At 41.4% G+C, this 17,558-nt stretch overlaps 1 protein-coding gene across 3 annotated transcripts in view; it reads left to right on the top strand.

Moving 5' to 3' along the window:
- The window catches only part of LOC147422964 (NAD(P)-binding Rossmann-fold superfamily protein), a 62,339-nt gene extending 52,805 nt beyond the window's left edge, over window positions 1-9,534 (top strand). The window contains exons 3-6 of one of the 3 annotated variants that reach the window (XM_086501251.1): window positions 7,632-7,819; window positions 7,903-8,026; window positions 8,954-9,033; window positions 9,165-9,534. In XM_086501251.1, coding sequence (XP_086357377.1) covers window positions 7,632-7,819; window positions 7,903-8,026; window positions 8,954-9,033; window positions 9,165-9,290 — 518 coding nt within the window. In that variant the 3' untranslated portion in view covers window positions 9,291-9,534. Of the gene's footprint in view, window positions 1-7,631; window positions 7,820-7,902; window positions 8,027-8,142; window positions 8,269-8,953; window positions 9,082-9,164 lie in introns of those variants that run through there. The other 2 variants (XM_086501249.1, XM_086501252.1) reach the window with 2 other exon arrangements.
- The last annotated feature ends 8,024 nt before the right edge of the window (window positions 9,535-17,558 follow it).

Here is a 17,558-nt window from a genome sequence, read left to right on the forward strand (position 1 = left end):
TGAGGTTATCACCCTCACCGGTGCCTGCTTTTGGAGTAGCAGTTAGCTACTCCTGTTCTTGCTCAGAGAGGCTCTTGCCTCAACAAAAACGCATGCAACCACACAATTGTACTTGAGTCAAATGAAGCCCTCTTGTGGGGCATCACATTACTGCACGTAGGGAAGAGAGAGGAGTGTGAGGTGTGCAGGACATGACTTCTTGCACCACACTGTACATGAGAGGAAAGCTTGCAGTCAATAGCTCTGAACCTGTGGCAGTTGCAAATGAGCTCTCTCTCAACTAGAAATCGAGCGCCCAAGTTTCTGCACGAGGCAGACCCATTTTCAAGCAATTTCCGGTTTCGAGGTTGCCGCTTAAAAATCTCCCGTCTGGTTGCCCAATTGATTTTGCAGCACAGTTCTAAAATGTTCTCCTTGTCATTCCGGAGGTAATGACGTGAACAAATTTCATGGCCCAAAATAGCAGTTCCCTAATTTTTAGGAGATGCTTCCGTTGGGCTTCCGTCGGTCTCCCATTGGTCTTCTGACCATCTATCCTCCTTGGGACCGCATCCAAAAATGCAATGTAGCCCAATTGTCAGGTACTTTCCTTTGGTGACCCCACCTTGGCTTTATGCCTTTATTGAGTTCACTTCGTAATATCCACCAACTTGCTAAGTGCGACGGGGGGACCTACATGATCTTGAACTGAGCCTAGACATCCTCTTACTATACGAATTCCAGTGCCGACCAACTTCCCGTCTGCGGGTGGAACTACCATTCACATTGGCCATACAATGTCCGACCATTTGCAACTTCAAAAAGAGGGTCTCAAAAATAAAACAAAAATCATTGGAAAGAAACCAACAGCTATGGTTAGCAGTTGCCACGTCCTCGTGACATAGTTAACAGTTGCTACGTCCTCGTGACATCCTACCTATGAAACAAAAAGCAAAGCGGAGTACAGAAAAGGGAAAACTATAATCCCAAGGTAAATTTGACACTGCTGTTGAGCAACAAGTCAATAAAGTAATGAAAACTAGGAAGAAGAGTCGCGCTTCGGACTATCCTGGCTATTTGGGTCAGGAATCCATCTTTAAGGTAGCTAGCTAATCCAAGAAGCGTGTGCGCTTTGCGAATGACCCTAGTTCATCTTCTCCTTTTGATAGCTTGGAGAGTTCCTCTTCCTCCGACTCCAACGAGGAGGAAAAGCTACCAGCCACCAAATATTCTTCTCCGATTGAAGCCCAAAACACGTGTATTTGGCCAAACTGTTTGTCTGGTAGATTTTTAGATTACAAGGTATGCCTGAATCTATTGTGTCAGATAGAAATCCCCGATTTATGAGTTTGTTTTGAAGAGCAATATGGGAGAATATAGATACACGACTTGAATTCTTGTCCCCGTTGTCACAAGACGGGCACCACGTGCCAATAGAAAAGAACAGACTGAACAGACTTTTAGCACTTCAATAACAACTGAATTGAGAGAGAGAGAGAGAGAGAGAGAGAGAGAGAGAGAGAGAGAGAGAGAGAGAGAGAGAGAGAGAGAGACGCGACACAGAGTGGCGGAATTCCACCCGAGAGTATTGGCCACAAACCTTGCCGCCCCTTTTGGTATTTCTTTATATTACATCAACACATTACAAGCCGGTACTCCACACTCTGCACCTTCGCTAGGAAGCATGCCAGAGAATGAGCCCTAGCTTCATATTTAAAGGCCCTTGGCCTAAAAAGCAGTTACAGTAAAAAGCTTTTAAAACTCAAAAGCTTCTAGTCTAAAAGCAAAGCCAAAAAGCTGCCAACGTAAATCACGGAATCCGTACAGCTTGCCACGTCACCAGCCAACGCAAATTTCGGAAATCTGCCCTTAGGGTTAGGGTTAGGGTTTCTGCAGTTTTAGGGTTTCTGGTAGCAGAATTAGAGCTTGCAGGTTTTAGGGTTAGGGTTTCTAGAATTAGGGTTTCAACTTTTAGGGTTTTTGGCAGGTTTTAGGGTTTGCAGGTTTTAGGGTTATGGTTTCCAGAATTAGGGTTTCAACAGTTAGGGCTTTTGGCAGAAATTAGGGTTAGGGTTTTTGCTCTTGGGCAACCACGCCATCACTTTGTGACACTTCTTCCGTTACTTGTTCTTCTTAGGGTTTAGGCCCCTCAGCCAGTAGCTCCGTTCTTTAGTAGGTCTACACATCAGCAATTTGTTACATCTCCCCTTCTTGAAAGAGAGTAATCGTCCTCGATTATAGCATATCTGCAAAACAACTCAAGTTAGCTCAAAAATTTCCGAGGGACATTCCGAGGGACAATCAGTTTGCTCTTTTTATTAAGGAGTTAGCTCTCCTTTTTGCTCTTTTGATCAAGGAGTTAGCTTCTCCTTTCGGCTGTTTTGATCAAGGAGTTAACTTCTCCTTTCGTCCAGATCGGAACTCTTGATATTCCGGTGTAGTAAAATTAGCCATTAGAACCAGACCGTACTGATCGTCCACGGGTGTGTTGATGCACTAAAATTACATACCCAGGGAATCTCATCCAATTAGGAATATTCAGTAGTTGGCACATCACAATGCAACACAAATGCTCACATATGCATGTTACAAGACATAGAAACATAAAGCCGTTGATGAACACTCCTCCAGCATAACCTAACAAGGTCCGGGCCAGGAGATTTTCAACGACTCCCTCTTCACTCCTCCCGCATAACCTAAGAAGGTCCGGGCCGGGAGATATAGAGGCCTTTTACAACCAAACGCCCCCCCAAACCGCAGCCTGTGTCGTTTGGAGATGCTGAGAGTAACCATTGCTCAGACTTCTTAATACTCCTCCCGCATAACCATCCAAGTCCGGGCTGGGAGTCACAACAACAATTATTTTACAAGCATACAACCAAACGCTCCCCAGGAATTGGCCTGCATCGTTCAGAGGTTTTCAAATATACAACGAAACGCTCCCCTGGCATTGGCGTGGGTCGTTCCGAGGTTCAAACAATACCAAAACAGTATTTCTCACTTCTCCATCCGGGAGTAAAATCACCAATCATTGAAACCAGTATCAAACCAGAGTCAAACAATTCAAATCGGCACCAAGACAGGTATAAAACATAAAGCATCCATTTTAAACAAATTCCAAACAGGATCACCAAACAAGTTCAAACAGAACTCAAACTTAAAAAAGCAATCTCGACATCAGTCTAGCTCGAAAAGTCTACTGACTTTCCATCCTGAAACCTGCACCAAAAATTAGGGTTAGGTTCATTCCATAAGGTCCTAGCCGAGCACATCATGGTCCATCAGCTCTTGGACAGACAGTGTTTCTTTGGCGGCGATGGTAGTCCCAAGAGATAGCAATCACACCGAACCTCCAAGGTTATCAACTCGAGAAGAGACATCTACTAAGAGATGTCTAGAAATTTCAAGATATAATCTGCTAGGGTTTCCATGGCATGAGCATTTCAGGATACCCCACTCTGCCAGAAGTCGCACTCCGAAGGAAGATGTCAGAAACCATAGAACTTCGAGCAAAAATTTTCTTGAAAGCTTGCCAAGTACTTGGAGTATGCTGCTTGGTAGTTGTAGACATCAGCATCTGCATGGCAGTGCTTCTGAGAAGAAAAAAAAGTGACTTGAAACAAATCTTGGATCCTTCTTTGCAAGTGATCTTAATGGCTTATGCCCTGTAAGACATGAGCGGTGAAGACGGGAGCGCGCCCTATGCGCGATGAAGTAAGGGTGCGAGTGGCTAATAAGTCCGGGTTCGAGGGCGAAGATACCTCAAATAAAAGTTCCAATAACTCTGTCTGCTTTTTTGTAGGACCGGTGTGCTTTCAGAAAAGCACACGCTTGATGCTCTGATACCATTGTCACAAGGCGGGCACCACGTGCCAATAGAAAAGAACAGGCTGAACAAAATTTTAGCACTTCAATAACAACTGTTCAATAACAACTGAACTGAGAGAGAGAGAGAGAGAGAGAGAGAGAGAGAGAGAGAGAGAGAGAGAGAGAGAGAGAGAGAGAGAGATGACATGCGACACGGAGTGGCGGAATTCCACCCCAGAGAGTATTGGCCCCAAACCTTGGCGCCCCTTTCGGTATTTCTTTATATTACTGGTGATTCGCAAAGTACAACAGTCCGGGACACCTCCTCTGCAAGCTGCGCACTGAAGAGTGCCAGAGAGGGCTCCCAAGGCTCATATTTAAAGGCCCAAAAGCTTAAAAGCATCAAATATGAAAAGCTGACCCCAAAAAATCACTTTCCTAAAATTTCGGGATTTTCCTAAAAATCTGCCACGAACTGCAGAACGTCCGTACATGTGTCACATCATCATATTTTGATGTGCAAAGTCTTTGGAGTGTGTTCTGCTTTATTTTCAATGCCTTTATGTCACTTGGGCCCCATCGGACGGGGTCCCATAAGTTGGTGGGAACTCTTCTTTAAAAATAGGCCACTCGTCAAGACTTTGTAAGTCTGTAAAACTTCTTCTTCTTCTTCTGCTGCTTCTTTGTAGGGTTTCTGATTTTAGGGTTAGGGTTTCGGGCATAATCTGATTTCAGGGTTAGGGTTTTAGCAGAATTAGGGTTTTGGGCAGAATTAGGGTTTCTGGCAGAAATTAGGGTTTAGGCCCCTCGGCCACATATGTAAGTTGACTCCATTCTTTAGGCTTTGACAGGTCAGCATTTTGTTACACCCGTTTCATCCACAGGCAAATGGGGAATCAAAGATAGCCAATTCAATGGGTTTAGACTTATTAAAGAAAGTCATATATCTTGGATCAAAAGACTCGATGGGATAAGTTTTTTGCTTCTAGTGGAGTTTGCCTACAACAACAGAGTTCATACGTCTATGGGAAGGTGCCATTTGAGATCGTCGAGGGTGTTAGAAAGGTTCCACCTATTTTGAGCACCAAGGATACATTTCTTGAAACATATTAATACACATAGGATCTAGATACTACCTTTGCCATGGTAAGGGAGGCTTTGGAGAAGTCTCAAGCACGGCATAGGAAGACAACGTACAAGCATCAACATAACTTGCAGTTGAAGGAAAATGATTGGGTGCTACTCAAGTTTGAGAAAGCACGTTGATGGAAGCGGAAGGGTAAGGAGAGGCTTTTCCAAAGCTAAGTATGAAATATGGACCCTTCCAGGTACAGGAAAAGATAAATGATGTATCCTTCAAATTGAAGTTACCAGATACTTAGATGACTCACAATGCATTTCATGTGAGTGTATTGAGACCTCTCAAAGGTGAAGTGCCAGTGGACAGGGAGCCATACGAGCATTGAGAAGTGGAAGAGACAAAAGAGATACTCAATTTAGAACAGTTTCTGGCCCATAAGGAAAGGAAAGTGAAAGGTAAGTTGACATGACAGTATATAGTCAAGTTCAGGAATTATCTCCGGCTTTTGATGCCAACTGGATATAGGAGGACTTATACTTCTCAGATACTAGAGGTCTACCTCGAGGCTTTTAGTTTAGCATAGACTATTCCAAAGGTTACCGATGATTCAGCACGTGGAATTTGGTGTGATGCGGGTTGCACAAGAGGGGAGTCACTCCACTGCTTCATCACAGGTTACCTCAATGCGAATAAAGTCATTTTTTTTTTTGAAATTTCAGGAATACTGACAGGCTGACAGTATTCTTCCAAATGACTTTATGTAAAGATGTACATTTGAAATGAAATTCTTAAAATGAATATGTTAATTGTGCTCTCTCATGTGTGCTTTGTTTGAGTATGTATTGGAAAGATGGGATGACTGCAACATTTTATCTTAGTCACTTGAGGTGTGACGGGTTTTAGGGTTAGGGTTTTTGCTTTGAGGTCATAGACGCATCGCCTGAGACTCACTGTCCCTAGGTAGGTGGTCCATGCCAATCTTTTGGTCAAAGCAGGAATCCTATGTGTCGGGATCAGTTCTCTCTATGTGATTTCTACATTTGAATGTCATTTGCATGATGTGGGGACATCTGAGTGACCTTTGGGTCTGGAACTAACTTGATTAAGTTTTGTAGGAACTGGCTGAGGGGCCTAAAACCTAGAGAAAAGAAGAAGAAAATGAAGGTCCAAAAGTCATGCCGAGTGGCTAGAGTAAAGGGTTAGGAATTAATAATCCTAACCCCTGACCAAGTTATAGATGCTTGCTGAGAGGGTCCAATAAATTAACAAGCACACACACAGATCAAAATTGCATAGAGCATGCCGACGTGGCAGCAACTGTACGGAATCTCGCTTTTTGCACTGACATGTTGACGTGGCAGTTTGTACGGACTTTTTCGCTTTTTGCGCTGATTGAAGACGTGGCATTGCTGTACGAAATTCCGCAATTTGCGTCGATAGATTTTGGCAGATTTTAGCGCCAACTTTTGGATACACGTGCTTTTAGGATTAAGTACTTATTGACCCGACGCTTTTGGGGCTCTACTTTTGGCATCCCTTGTACTCTCTATAAGTGCCTAGAGGGCCACTTCCTAGGAGCATCTAGACGCAGAGTCTTGGAGAGAGTCGAACCCTCGGGAGTTGTACTTTGCGAACAGTAATAATAAAGAAATACTTTTGTCTTTGAGACTAGTGGCGTCTAGGGATGGAACTCCGCTACTTCGTGTCATTCGTGTGGAGTCTCTCTCTTTCCGTTTCACAGCTGTTTTGAAGTACTAATAGTGTTGCCAAGTGTGTAGATTGTAGTTATCTCTGAATTTCCATATGATCCTTTGTCAGAAGTGATTACACGAGGGGTGATGTGAATGTGATAGTACCATGATTTAGTAGATCAAGACGTCTGTGAAAAGGTCAGCGCGGTCTAGTTGTGATTGCTAAATAAGTTATGATGATCATGATTCTCATCCAAGATATGTTTAATGACTGTTGTCTTTGTGCAAGTGTTTGATATGTGTGGTCTAGTACGTCGGTACTTACGAGTCATAGTGTGCGGAACTAGTTTCTGTCCTGTCTTCTTTTGCTGGCGTAATCGAGGGCGATTACAATTCTTTCAAGAGGGGGGTATGTCACAAGCTCATGGCCTAATTGATAAAACCCGGCCGAGGGGCCTAAAACCTAATGGAAGAGCAGAAGAAGTTTTTGGCTGAGAGGCCGAAAAGGGTTAATTTCTCCCGACTTACAGAAATTGGCTGAGGGGCCTGAAAACCTAAATTAATGCAACTCTCACGCAGCCAGCTGTACGGACGCCCCGAGAATTGCAAAACTTGTTGATGTGGCAATTGTACGGATTTCCGCGATTTACGGACAGCCCTCTGGGCGCTAGCTTTTTGAGCAGGAGCTTTTGGGAGCAGGGCTTTTCACTTGTATGCTTTTGGCAGCCTTTAAATAAGTTGCTGAGGCCTCTTCTCTGGTAGATTAGCTTGGGAGCACTGTAGAGAGAGGGCCCTCGGACATGGTACTCGTGCAAAGTAATAATAAAGAAATACCGGAGGGGCGCGGGTCTTTGGTGCCAATGCATCTTCTCCTTTCTCTTTCCCCCTTTATTCAAGTTTATTCAGTTGTTAGCAATTCCCTCACCTGTGTTGTAGTCGATCTTTGATTTAGAGTGTCTATTACAAATTCCTTCCTATTTTTGTATGCCTCCATCTCACTGATTTTTTATTACCATTTTCGTTTCATCTTTTCTATATAAATCGGAATGGCTAACATCAATCGGTCATGTCAGTTTATGAAGGCACTAATCTTTTCTACAAAGAGGAGGATGAGGCAAAACCTGTAAATACATATGGAAAGTCCAAGCTGGAAGCAGAGCAGACTATCATGAAAGATTGGCCCAATTATGCAATTTTGAGGAGCAGCATAATTTATGGACCCAAACCTATTGTGCAGGTCAAGAAATCACTTCCTATTCAGGTAAGAAGGTTTTGGTAGCCTCGTGTTTCTTTTGTAGTGCTGCTTCTTGAACTCTCTTTACTGTATCCCGTTACAATTCTCAGTGGATTGAAGGTGTCCTTTTCGATGGCAAGCGACTAGAGTTTTTCAATGATGAGTTTCGATGCCCAGTCTTTGTAAAGGATGTTGTCATGGTGGTTGAGCTTCTACTCAGAAAACAAGAGAAAGGTAATTTGTTTAATTGCTCTTCTTTTCTTCATTATTTCTGAACTAGTAAATCTTGGTATAGAGGATAGATCTTGGGGATTATCACTGGGTTTAAAAAGGCATATGCGGATGGGCAGTTTTGCTGGAAAAGGACTGGGGCGGCTGGACTTGCATGCAGCATGAACAAGAATTTTGACGAGTTAACATGCCTTGTTTCTTTGTGGACTATGAGGGAGGATTGATGACACAAACTTTGGGTACACACCAAGATTGCATTCCTGTCTTGGTGCTTGGATGCCTACGGATGGAAACTTGGTTATTTTCTGACAGCAAGATGCATCCATAGGCATGTTAATATTTTAACTAGTAGTGCATCTTTCATTTGTATGCTTGCATCCTTGTGTTCTTGTCATGTTGGATAGTTTCTTAAGTCTCATGCAGCCGAGCTAGTATAAATTTCCGCAGCCTCTTTTACAGGTTCACCCTACACTTTCATAAATATGGCATGGCCTGTAAGTAGAAGTTAATGTCAACATTCACAGTTTGGGCAGCCATCTATACACAAAAAATACATTCTTTTACTGTGGGATGCTGTACTTCTAACTTAGAACAGAGGTTCTGGATGCTGTAGTATTTTCTCAAGCTCACGAAAGCCAGCATTCCTTAGGTTTCGTTACGTGAGCTAATCCTCACAACCACAAGAAAGCTTAAAAAATGCTGCATAAGATTTGTTTGAAGCTCAAAAATAACGGTGGGTGTATGAAAGGAATGAATACTTCTAGTACTACAGTCTAATAGGAAATCGCTGTCTTTTGGAACGGTTGAAATAAGATTCTGTAGGAAAGACTCTGCTAATGCTTCAACGCCACCTTTTACTTCATAGGAGTACTTGCTCGTCTAGGTGTTGAAACAACTTGCTGTCGCCTCTTGTCTGTGTCTGGGTTGCAGAATCCACCTTACAGCTTCTACTGAATGTTGGAGGTCCCGAAAGGCTTTCACGCGCGGAAATGGCGGAGGTGGTTGCAGAGGTCAGAGGCTTTGATAAATCGCTTATAACAGATATTTCAGCTGCTTCTGTACGTATCATCTCATTGGCTGCATGCTTTCCAATCTAAGTTTTGGCAACATTACAACCCTAGGTCTATTTCTGATGGTACAGGTGAATCGTGGAGTTACAAGTCCAGCAGACATATCCATGAATGTGAACAGATGTACATCGACATTAAATATATCACTCACTCCATTTCGAAAAGGTGTGGAGATGACCTTACAACCTCTTTCTTGAACGTCGAGCTTGTCTCATGTGTTTATGCAACGATGCAAATCTTCTTCTACTCTTGAGTCTAGGGAGCAATTGTACTGAGTTCAACCTTTTTGTTGGCGCTGCCTGCCTTACTACCCTAAGCAGTGAGTGCCTTGCGTGCACATTTTCCAACGCAGCCTTCTTGCCTCAATGCTAATTACCTACTGTGGGGTGAAATATGTCGATTAGGCATGCTGCAAAAAAAAAAAAAAACCGCTTTTGTGAAGGTTGTTTGTCTGGGGGTGGGCTTTTGAGTGTGTAAAATGTTGTGATGCACTATTGGCCGTCTAATTAGGCCCATTTTCAAAAAAGCAGTCATGGGTAAGACAATCAAGATAATGATGCCATGCACACAAGAAAAGGACTTGGAAGAAAAGGAAAAGGATTGATAATGACCATAGAGGCCGGAAACCATAGCTACATATACACCATTTTGCAATCAGGTGTGTTCTGTGCATAAGAGAGAATATGTCGAGTGCCGTACGTGTGTGTGTGTGTGTGTGTGTGTGTGTGAGTGAGAGAGAGAGAGAGAGAGAGAGGGAGAGAGAGAGAGATTCTTCTGTACATATGTATGCAAATAAATGTTGAATGCCATTAAATTGTAATTTTGAGTTGAATATTCACTCCGAAATTTTTTTGAATGATTTATTGCACATATTCAAACAAACATGATTGTGCTTTTGTGAAGATAAGCATAACATGCTACTGTTCTAAGAACATAGAACGCGGATTTTGCTCTAAATTTTAAAGGAAAGAAAGACATGCTCGAGTCTAGTTGTGGAAGACCTTGATCTAAATTCCACGTAGACTTAGTTGTACCCTTTATTGTATCAAGTCTCTCTTTGTGGGAGAATCTATAATACAAAAGCGTATTGAAGGGGGAATCGGTTCCACATAAATCCGATCATCAACTGTTGTCAAGTTTTTTAATTCTCTCTTGCAGAAGTACTGTTCATGTCAAGTTAGTTAAGTGAAATGGTTATGTTGCTATTGTTAATTAAGTTCACTCTCATAAAAATGCTGTAATTTTTTTAATTTCGTTATTCTCAAAGTTCATAGGCCATTTCCATTACATTGGTATTAGAGCTATTGGTTTCTCTTTTCTTGCTTAAGAAGAGAGGTCCTTAAGTTGTCCATGAAAGATTGGATCTGATCATTGCAATAGGGTAAGTGGGATAGGGATCTATTATCTTGGTTGAAAAGGACTTAGTTCGAGTTACACCGTTCTTAATAATGGAGTCTTTTGGGGCTTGCCTTTGGCTTGACCATTATTGGGCTATTAACAACTACTATAGAAACCATAATGAACCGAGCAATGTTAGACTCTTTTGACTAGCTTTGTAATCAACAGTCTCTAAGCCGCGGTTGTGGTTGTTCGAGAACTAATATTCAGAGGAAAAGAAGAGTAGCGACTATGATTTTTGAGGATGCCAAAGCACAAGTTAATTTTTATATAAGTTTAATTAGCATGGTTGACAACAATCAAGAGTAGAATTGACAATAATCAAGAGAGTAGAATGAATATTGACAACTTTCATTGTGCACATGAAAATGCTACTGATGATGCTTCAATGTTTGTTAACTATCTTGTTACTAGGTTGCAATAAGCTATGGATAGTCTTGCTTTGTAAGCCGAAGTTACTCAATAACTTCGTGCTTATGGGATTTCCCTTTCTCTCCACGAGGGAGAGAGTTTAGGAGGTCTCTTGATAAGACTCCCAAAAGAAGACTATCTCTCATAAGAGAGGAGGAATTCAATGAACGTGAGAGAAGTGAATAACGAAGTTCCTCTGAAATATAGCTCCATGAAAATGGCGGTCTAAACGATCGTTAGCTCCTCCTAAGAGGAAACGATCGATTCATAGTCCTCGTGACTCTGAAAAGGAAGAGAGGAAACAAAAGAAGAAAAAGGTTAGAAAGAGGTCACTCTCTTCTCCTTCTTCTTTACCTTCCTCCTCTTCCGACGAAAAGAACAACTATTCTCTTAGAGAATACAAGTGGAGAGGACATCACAAATCCTACCATGCATGGTGAAGGTCTCAAAAGCTCAAGAAATGCAAAGAGGGAAGAAAGAGTATCCCTTTTCTCACCTATTGATAGTACCTTTGGTGATATCAACAAAGTGTTGGCCTTCATCCAACAATTTGATACGACCTTTGGAGGCGAGGGCTTCACAGAGTCCTCTAAGCTACGTCATATAGGTATGCACTTCCAAAAATCTGCTCGCCGATGGTGGCCTAGCTTTCGTGGCAACGACGAAGCCCCAAAGACATGGAAAACTCTATGAGTCTTCATCATGAAGAAATTCCTTGCAAGCGATGCAAATGACAAAGTGCTTATCGAATGCTGAAGTTTAAAGCTGCTCTCTAATGAGTCTATCCACAAATAAATATGTTCACAAGTCTTGGGATTTATATCTCAAGGCTATGGTCTTTCAAAAGATAGACTTCGTCGAGCAAAAGCAACAATTCTGTGCGGGATTACCTGAAGAAATGACAGAGTATGTCAACTCCCAACGGCTTGGTTCTATCACCGAAGTAATCTACCACACTATGATTGCTTCGCGCATCAATTTTTAACAAGGAGTTAAAAGGAATATCAAGCCCATGAAAAACAAAGACAAAAATGATGCAAAGAGAGAGAGCAATGTAAGTTCTTTCCAAGGCAATTCCAACAACAACAACAATCGATCCAAGGAGAAGGGAGTTTACAAAGGTAAAAATAAACTCTCTCCTGAAGAGCTAAAAGCTTTTCGTAAGGATCACAAATGCTTGTGGGAAGCAAGGACATGGCTATCGTTCTTAACCCAAAAGAAATGCCCACATTGAGACTCCTAGAGCTTCCAGGATCGAAGCTCCAATAGAGGATGCTCATTGCAAAGGATCACCTCTCTCCTATACTTGCGAGCATGATGTCTTCATCTTCTTTAACCCTGGCTCTACTCACAATTTCATATCAACGGAGTTGACCACCAAGTTAGGCATTCAAGCTCGTGAGATGGGAGATGTGGTTCTAGCCGATAGAGCCTTCAAGGGACAAGAAGCCGCAGTTACTTCTTTGATTGGAAAATTGAGGCTTAATGTTCAAGGCTATGTTGACAAAGAAGATTTCTTCATCTCTCCTCCTCAAGCATGAAGATGTCATCTTAGGAGTACCATGGTTTGACCGTATGGCTGTTAATGTAAAGTTCCCTGAAAGAAGGTTGTATTTCAAGTACAAGTAAAAGAATATGTACATAGATGCTTATGAGCCTGGCCGTACTATATCCCTTGTAAATTCTCTTGCTTTTGACAAATCAATGAAAAGCTCAGTTTTTGCGTGTATGATTTTTGTCACATAATCCATAAAAAGTTCTAATGTTTTATTAAATAAAAATGGTAGGAATCAGCAAGAGTTAGACTTGTCTAATTTTCTAAACAGATTCCAAGATGTTTTTGTCGATGATATGCCTATGGACTCACCTCCAAAACCAGGGGATGAGGCCATTGAATTGAGCTCATACTAGGAAGCTCACTGCCTAACAAGCCTCCTTATCGAGTTTCCCAAGCTCAACAAGAGGAGATTACGAGGCAAGTACAAGAATTGGTAAAAGGGATGATGAGGCCTAGCTCCTCTCCTTTTTGTTCTTCGGCCCTTTTAGTGCAAAAGAAAGATGATACATACCGCATGTGTGTGGACTATTGAACACTAAACTATATCACTATCAAAAACAGATTTTTCCTAATGTGGGTAGGTCTCTTTGATAAGCTACAAGGTTCAACCTACTTCAGTAGGATTGACTTTAAAAGTGGCTATCATCAAATAAGGATAGTGAATGAAAATATCATAAAGATTGCGTTCCATACAACGTTTGGTCTTTATGAGTATCTTGTTATGCCTTTTGGTTTGACAAATGCTCCAGCCACGTTCAATCCTTTAATGGAGAAAATCTTTAGACCCTACCGCAAATTCATTGGAATGTTCTTTGATGATATCAACATCTACTCCAAGTCCTTGGAGGAGCATAAGCAACATCTTCAGGTGATATTTCAAGTTTTGAGGGAGAACAAGCTTTTTATCAATCAAAAGAAGAGCGAATTTTTCCTACAAGAGATTCAATACTTAGGTCATATTATCTTTCAAGATGGTATCCGTATGGATCCATCAAAGTTGGAGGTATTAAAAGCATGGCTTTATCCAAGGAATCTACATGAGCTACGAAGCTTTATTGGTATGTGTGCATACTACAGACGCTTCATAGCAAAATTCTCTCAAATAGGAGGACCATTGCATGACTTAATAAAGAAGAACATTAAGTACTCATGGACTGCTAAAGAGAAAAATGCTTTCGACAAGCTCAAAGAGAATCTTACCTCCTAACCAATGCTTATGCTTTTGGATCTCTCACAGCCATTTAAGGTCCAATGTGATGCTTGTGGTGATTGCCTTGGAGCAGTCTTGCTTCAAGAAGGGCATGCCATAACATATGAGAGCCGAAGGCTCAATGCCGATGAACGGGTCTTGGACATATACAAAAAAAAGTTTTTAGCTGTTCTATATGCCCTAGACACATGGAAACACTATCTATCGGGGACTCCATTTATTTTGCGAATGGACCACCAAAGTTTCAAGTACTTCATGGCGCAAACCAAGCTTTTCGACAAACAAATCAGGTGGGCAAATTTTCTTTCATAATTATATTTTCATATTGCTCACATTACTAGAAAGCATAACCATGTGGCCGATGCACTTTGACGACAACCACGAGTCAATGCGATGTCTATAGTAGCTCACAATGATCTATATCTTCTATGATAGATGAGTATGCTATTGACTCTGACTTTAAAGATATAATGTTAGCCCTTGCATTGGGCAAGAAAGAAGAACCATTCACCTTACAGGATGGTTATCTTCTCCATGGCAAGAGGCTATGTGTTACCCACTCCCTTCATGAGAAAGTCATGTATGAATCCCATGCTCCTTCCTATGCAGGGCATAGAGGCATTCAACCTACTCCTCAAAGAGTAGAGACATACTTATATTGGCCTACCATGAAAGTAGACATACAAGAGTATGTTTCAAAATGTGTGGTATGCCAAAAGACCAAGTATGATAGTGGAAAGCAACCTGGATTACTCCAACCACCATTGCCAATCCCTAATTCACCACGGGAGAGTATATCCATGGATTTTATCTTTGGATTATCCAAGTTTATCCATGGGAATACGGGAATATGGTCAATAGTCGACAGGTTTAGCAAGCAATTATACTTTATTCCTATAAAAAAGACTATTAAGGCACACCAAATTGCAATCCTCTTCATACCTCAAATTTTCAAATACCATGGATTACCAATATCCATTGTGTAAGATAGAGATCCTTGAATGACCAGTAATTTTTGGAAAGGTCTCTTTGAAAATCTAGGTATAAGATTGAATTTCTCTTCGGCCTATCACGGGTGGGCAAAGTGAGATAGCCAATCTTACGATTCTTGATCTACTAAAGACTTATGTTACAGAAGTAGATCAATGCTCACAATGGGAGAAGTACTTACCCCTTGTAGAGTACGCATAGAATAATATTGTTCATACTACTACAAGAAAAGCACCTTTTCAGATAATAAAGGGAAGACCTAAAAGTGCCTTGCTACTTACAGTACATTGGAAGATCTTTACTGCTGATGAGTATAGCCGTGACCTACAAGTATCTTTCCAAAAGATTAAGAAGGCTATATCCATCTCTCAACAAAAGCAAAAGGTTGCTGCTGATAAGCAAAGGAGGGTCTTAACGTTCAAGAAAAATGATTGGATCTTACTCAAGTTTTCCAAGGCTCGATTGAGGCAAATGACGTGCAAAAATCCTACGGGCCATCAAAAGTATTATGCTAAACTAGAAAAAAGATACTATGGTCCTTTTCAAATCTGGAAGCCCATCAATGACATGGCTTATCAACTCAAGTTGCCCAACCATTGGCTCATACACAATGCTTTTCATGTGAGCCTACTTAAGACCTATAAAGGAGAGCCACCAAGAGAATCAATTATAGAAGACCCATGAGAGATTGAAGATCAAGAAGAGGTGCTACACTCCGAAGATATCCTTCGGCATGAGGACAAGGTGCTACGACATGGTAAGATTATCCGACGATATCTTATATAAATTCAAAAATTATCCTTTGGAAGATGCTAGATGGATGCAAGGAATACAACTTAAGGATAGTATGAACCTTGTCAATGCTTACAATGCTACATTAGAGTAAGCAAATTTAGATGTTTCTTTTAAATGATAAATGTTTTAGTCTTATAAGACTAATTCTCTTTTTCTTGTGCACAGATTTAAATAGTATGCATACTTAGAATCATGTTTGTGATGACAACGTCTCTCAACCACCAAGTAAAATTTGTCACTCTACTATCGGAGAATAAAATGAACTCAAGAGCAGACATGTTTGTGGGAGCTAAGTCTCCCAAGCTCTAAATAGATTAGTCATCCATCTTGGGATGATGTTGTAGCGTAAAAAGGGATCCTCTACCCGCTAAGAAACATCAACTAATGACTCAGGTTTTATCTCGTCTACCTCATAGTTGAGGACGACTATGATTTCAAGAGAGAGGTAATATCATAAAATCTAATATCTAACCAACCCAAATGATTTTCTCATATTAAATTGATCATTTAATGTGGGAGAATAAAGGCAAACAAGGGTTAGAATATAGACATGTGCTTATGGATCTATCTCAACACGGGGCCAAAGTCAAAGGGTCAAAACAAGAGATGGTCTGTCAAAGAGAAATGCTAGCTAATGGAGCTTACAGACCTTAGGGTTATCTTCATTAAAGACCTCCAAAGGTTAGTGTTAAAAGTCCTTAGACCTTAGGCAAGACCTTTGGCAAGCTAGGGTTGTGCTTGAGGTGCTAATGGAGCTTACAGACCTTAGGGTTAGCTTCATTAAAGACCTCCAAAGGTTAGTGTTAAAAGTCCTTAGACCTTAGGCAAGCTAGGGTTGTGCTTGAGGTGGAAACCTGGCCCAAGCTTGAGGTGCTTGTCATGCTCTCTGACTAAGGTGCTTAATGACTAAGGTGCTAGAGGGGATTAAGGTGTTCAAAAAGTCAAAAGAAAGCCTATAAATGAGGGGGTGAGCCATGAGAGTAGGGGATGGGCTGGAGTGTCCACTCCCCCATCCAAAGGGCACCCCTTGCTCAAAGAGGCAAAAGGGACACATGTGAAGCCCCTAGCTAGGTTGCCCTCATGGTGTGCCTAAAGGCTATTAATTGACCCTTAAAGGTGTCCAATAATAATTTAGCTAATAAAATTGATTCTTTATGCATTTATCAAGTCCTCTCTCTCAAAGGAGAAAGGAGGACACTTGTCCAAGAACTACCCCTATTGCTAGTTATGACCCAGGCTTGTGATTGGCTAGGCTTGAGAGAGCCAATGAGCTTCAACAAGGCCAAAAAGAGGGGGTCGATCCAAGAAAATTGGGGGACTAGCTTGACAGGTATACTCTCTCTCTCTCTCTCTCTCTCTCTCACACACACACACACACACACACACACACACACACACACACTCATTGTGTGAAGTGCCAAGTGCAAGAACTCCATCTCCTTCTCCAAGCTTGTTGAGAAGTTGAGAGCCTACACCAACACTTTTGGAAATGGAATGAAATCCAACCAAGAGCCATGCTCCAATGCTAAAGCTTGTCATCTTCTCCGTCTTCATTACATTGCTATTATGCTATGCTAAGCAAGAAGAGTGATGATAATTGAGGAACTATTTTTTCTCATATGAATTTTTCTTCTTCCTCTTCCCTTCCCTCATTCCCCGCTAGCTCTCTCAATCTTTGAAGGAGTTTGAGGCCGTGGGACTGAGGCTCAGGATGGTTAATGCTTTTACAAAGGTTATGTTATGCTTGTGATGCATGGAGTTTTCCATCTTCATTGCATCACCTAGGTCTCAAGGAAGCCTAAGATTGTATTGTATCAAGTCTCTCTTAATGGGAGAATCTATAATACAAAAGCCTATTGAAGGGGGGACTGGCTCCACATAAATCCGGTCTTCAACTGTTGTAAAGTTCTCTAATTCTCTCTCTTGCAAAAGTATTGTTCATGCCAAGTTAATTAAGTATATAATGGTTATGTTGCTACCGCTAATTAAGTTCACCCTCTATGTTCTCAAAGTAGTCTCATAAAAATGCTCACTCTAATTCTTTTAATTCCGCTTTCCTCAAAGTTCATAGGCCATTTCCATTACACTATCGAGCATGAAACA

Source organism: Adiantum capillus-veneris, chromosome 26, assembly GCF_014529385.1.
Source record: "Adiantum capillus-veneris isolate H3 chromosome 26, ASM1452938v2, whole genome shotgun sequence".
In the NCBI taxonomy this organism is placed as follows: domain Eukaryota; kingdom Viridiplantae; phylum Streptophyta; class Polypodiopsida; order Polypodiales; family Pteridaceae; genus Adiantum; species Adiantum capillus-veneris.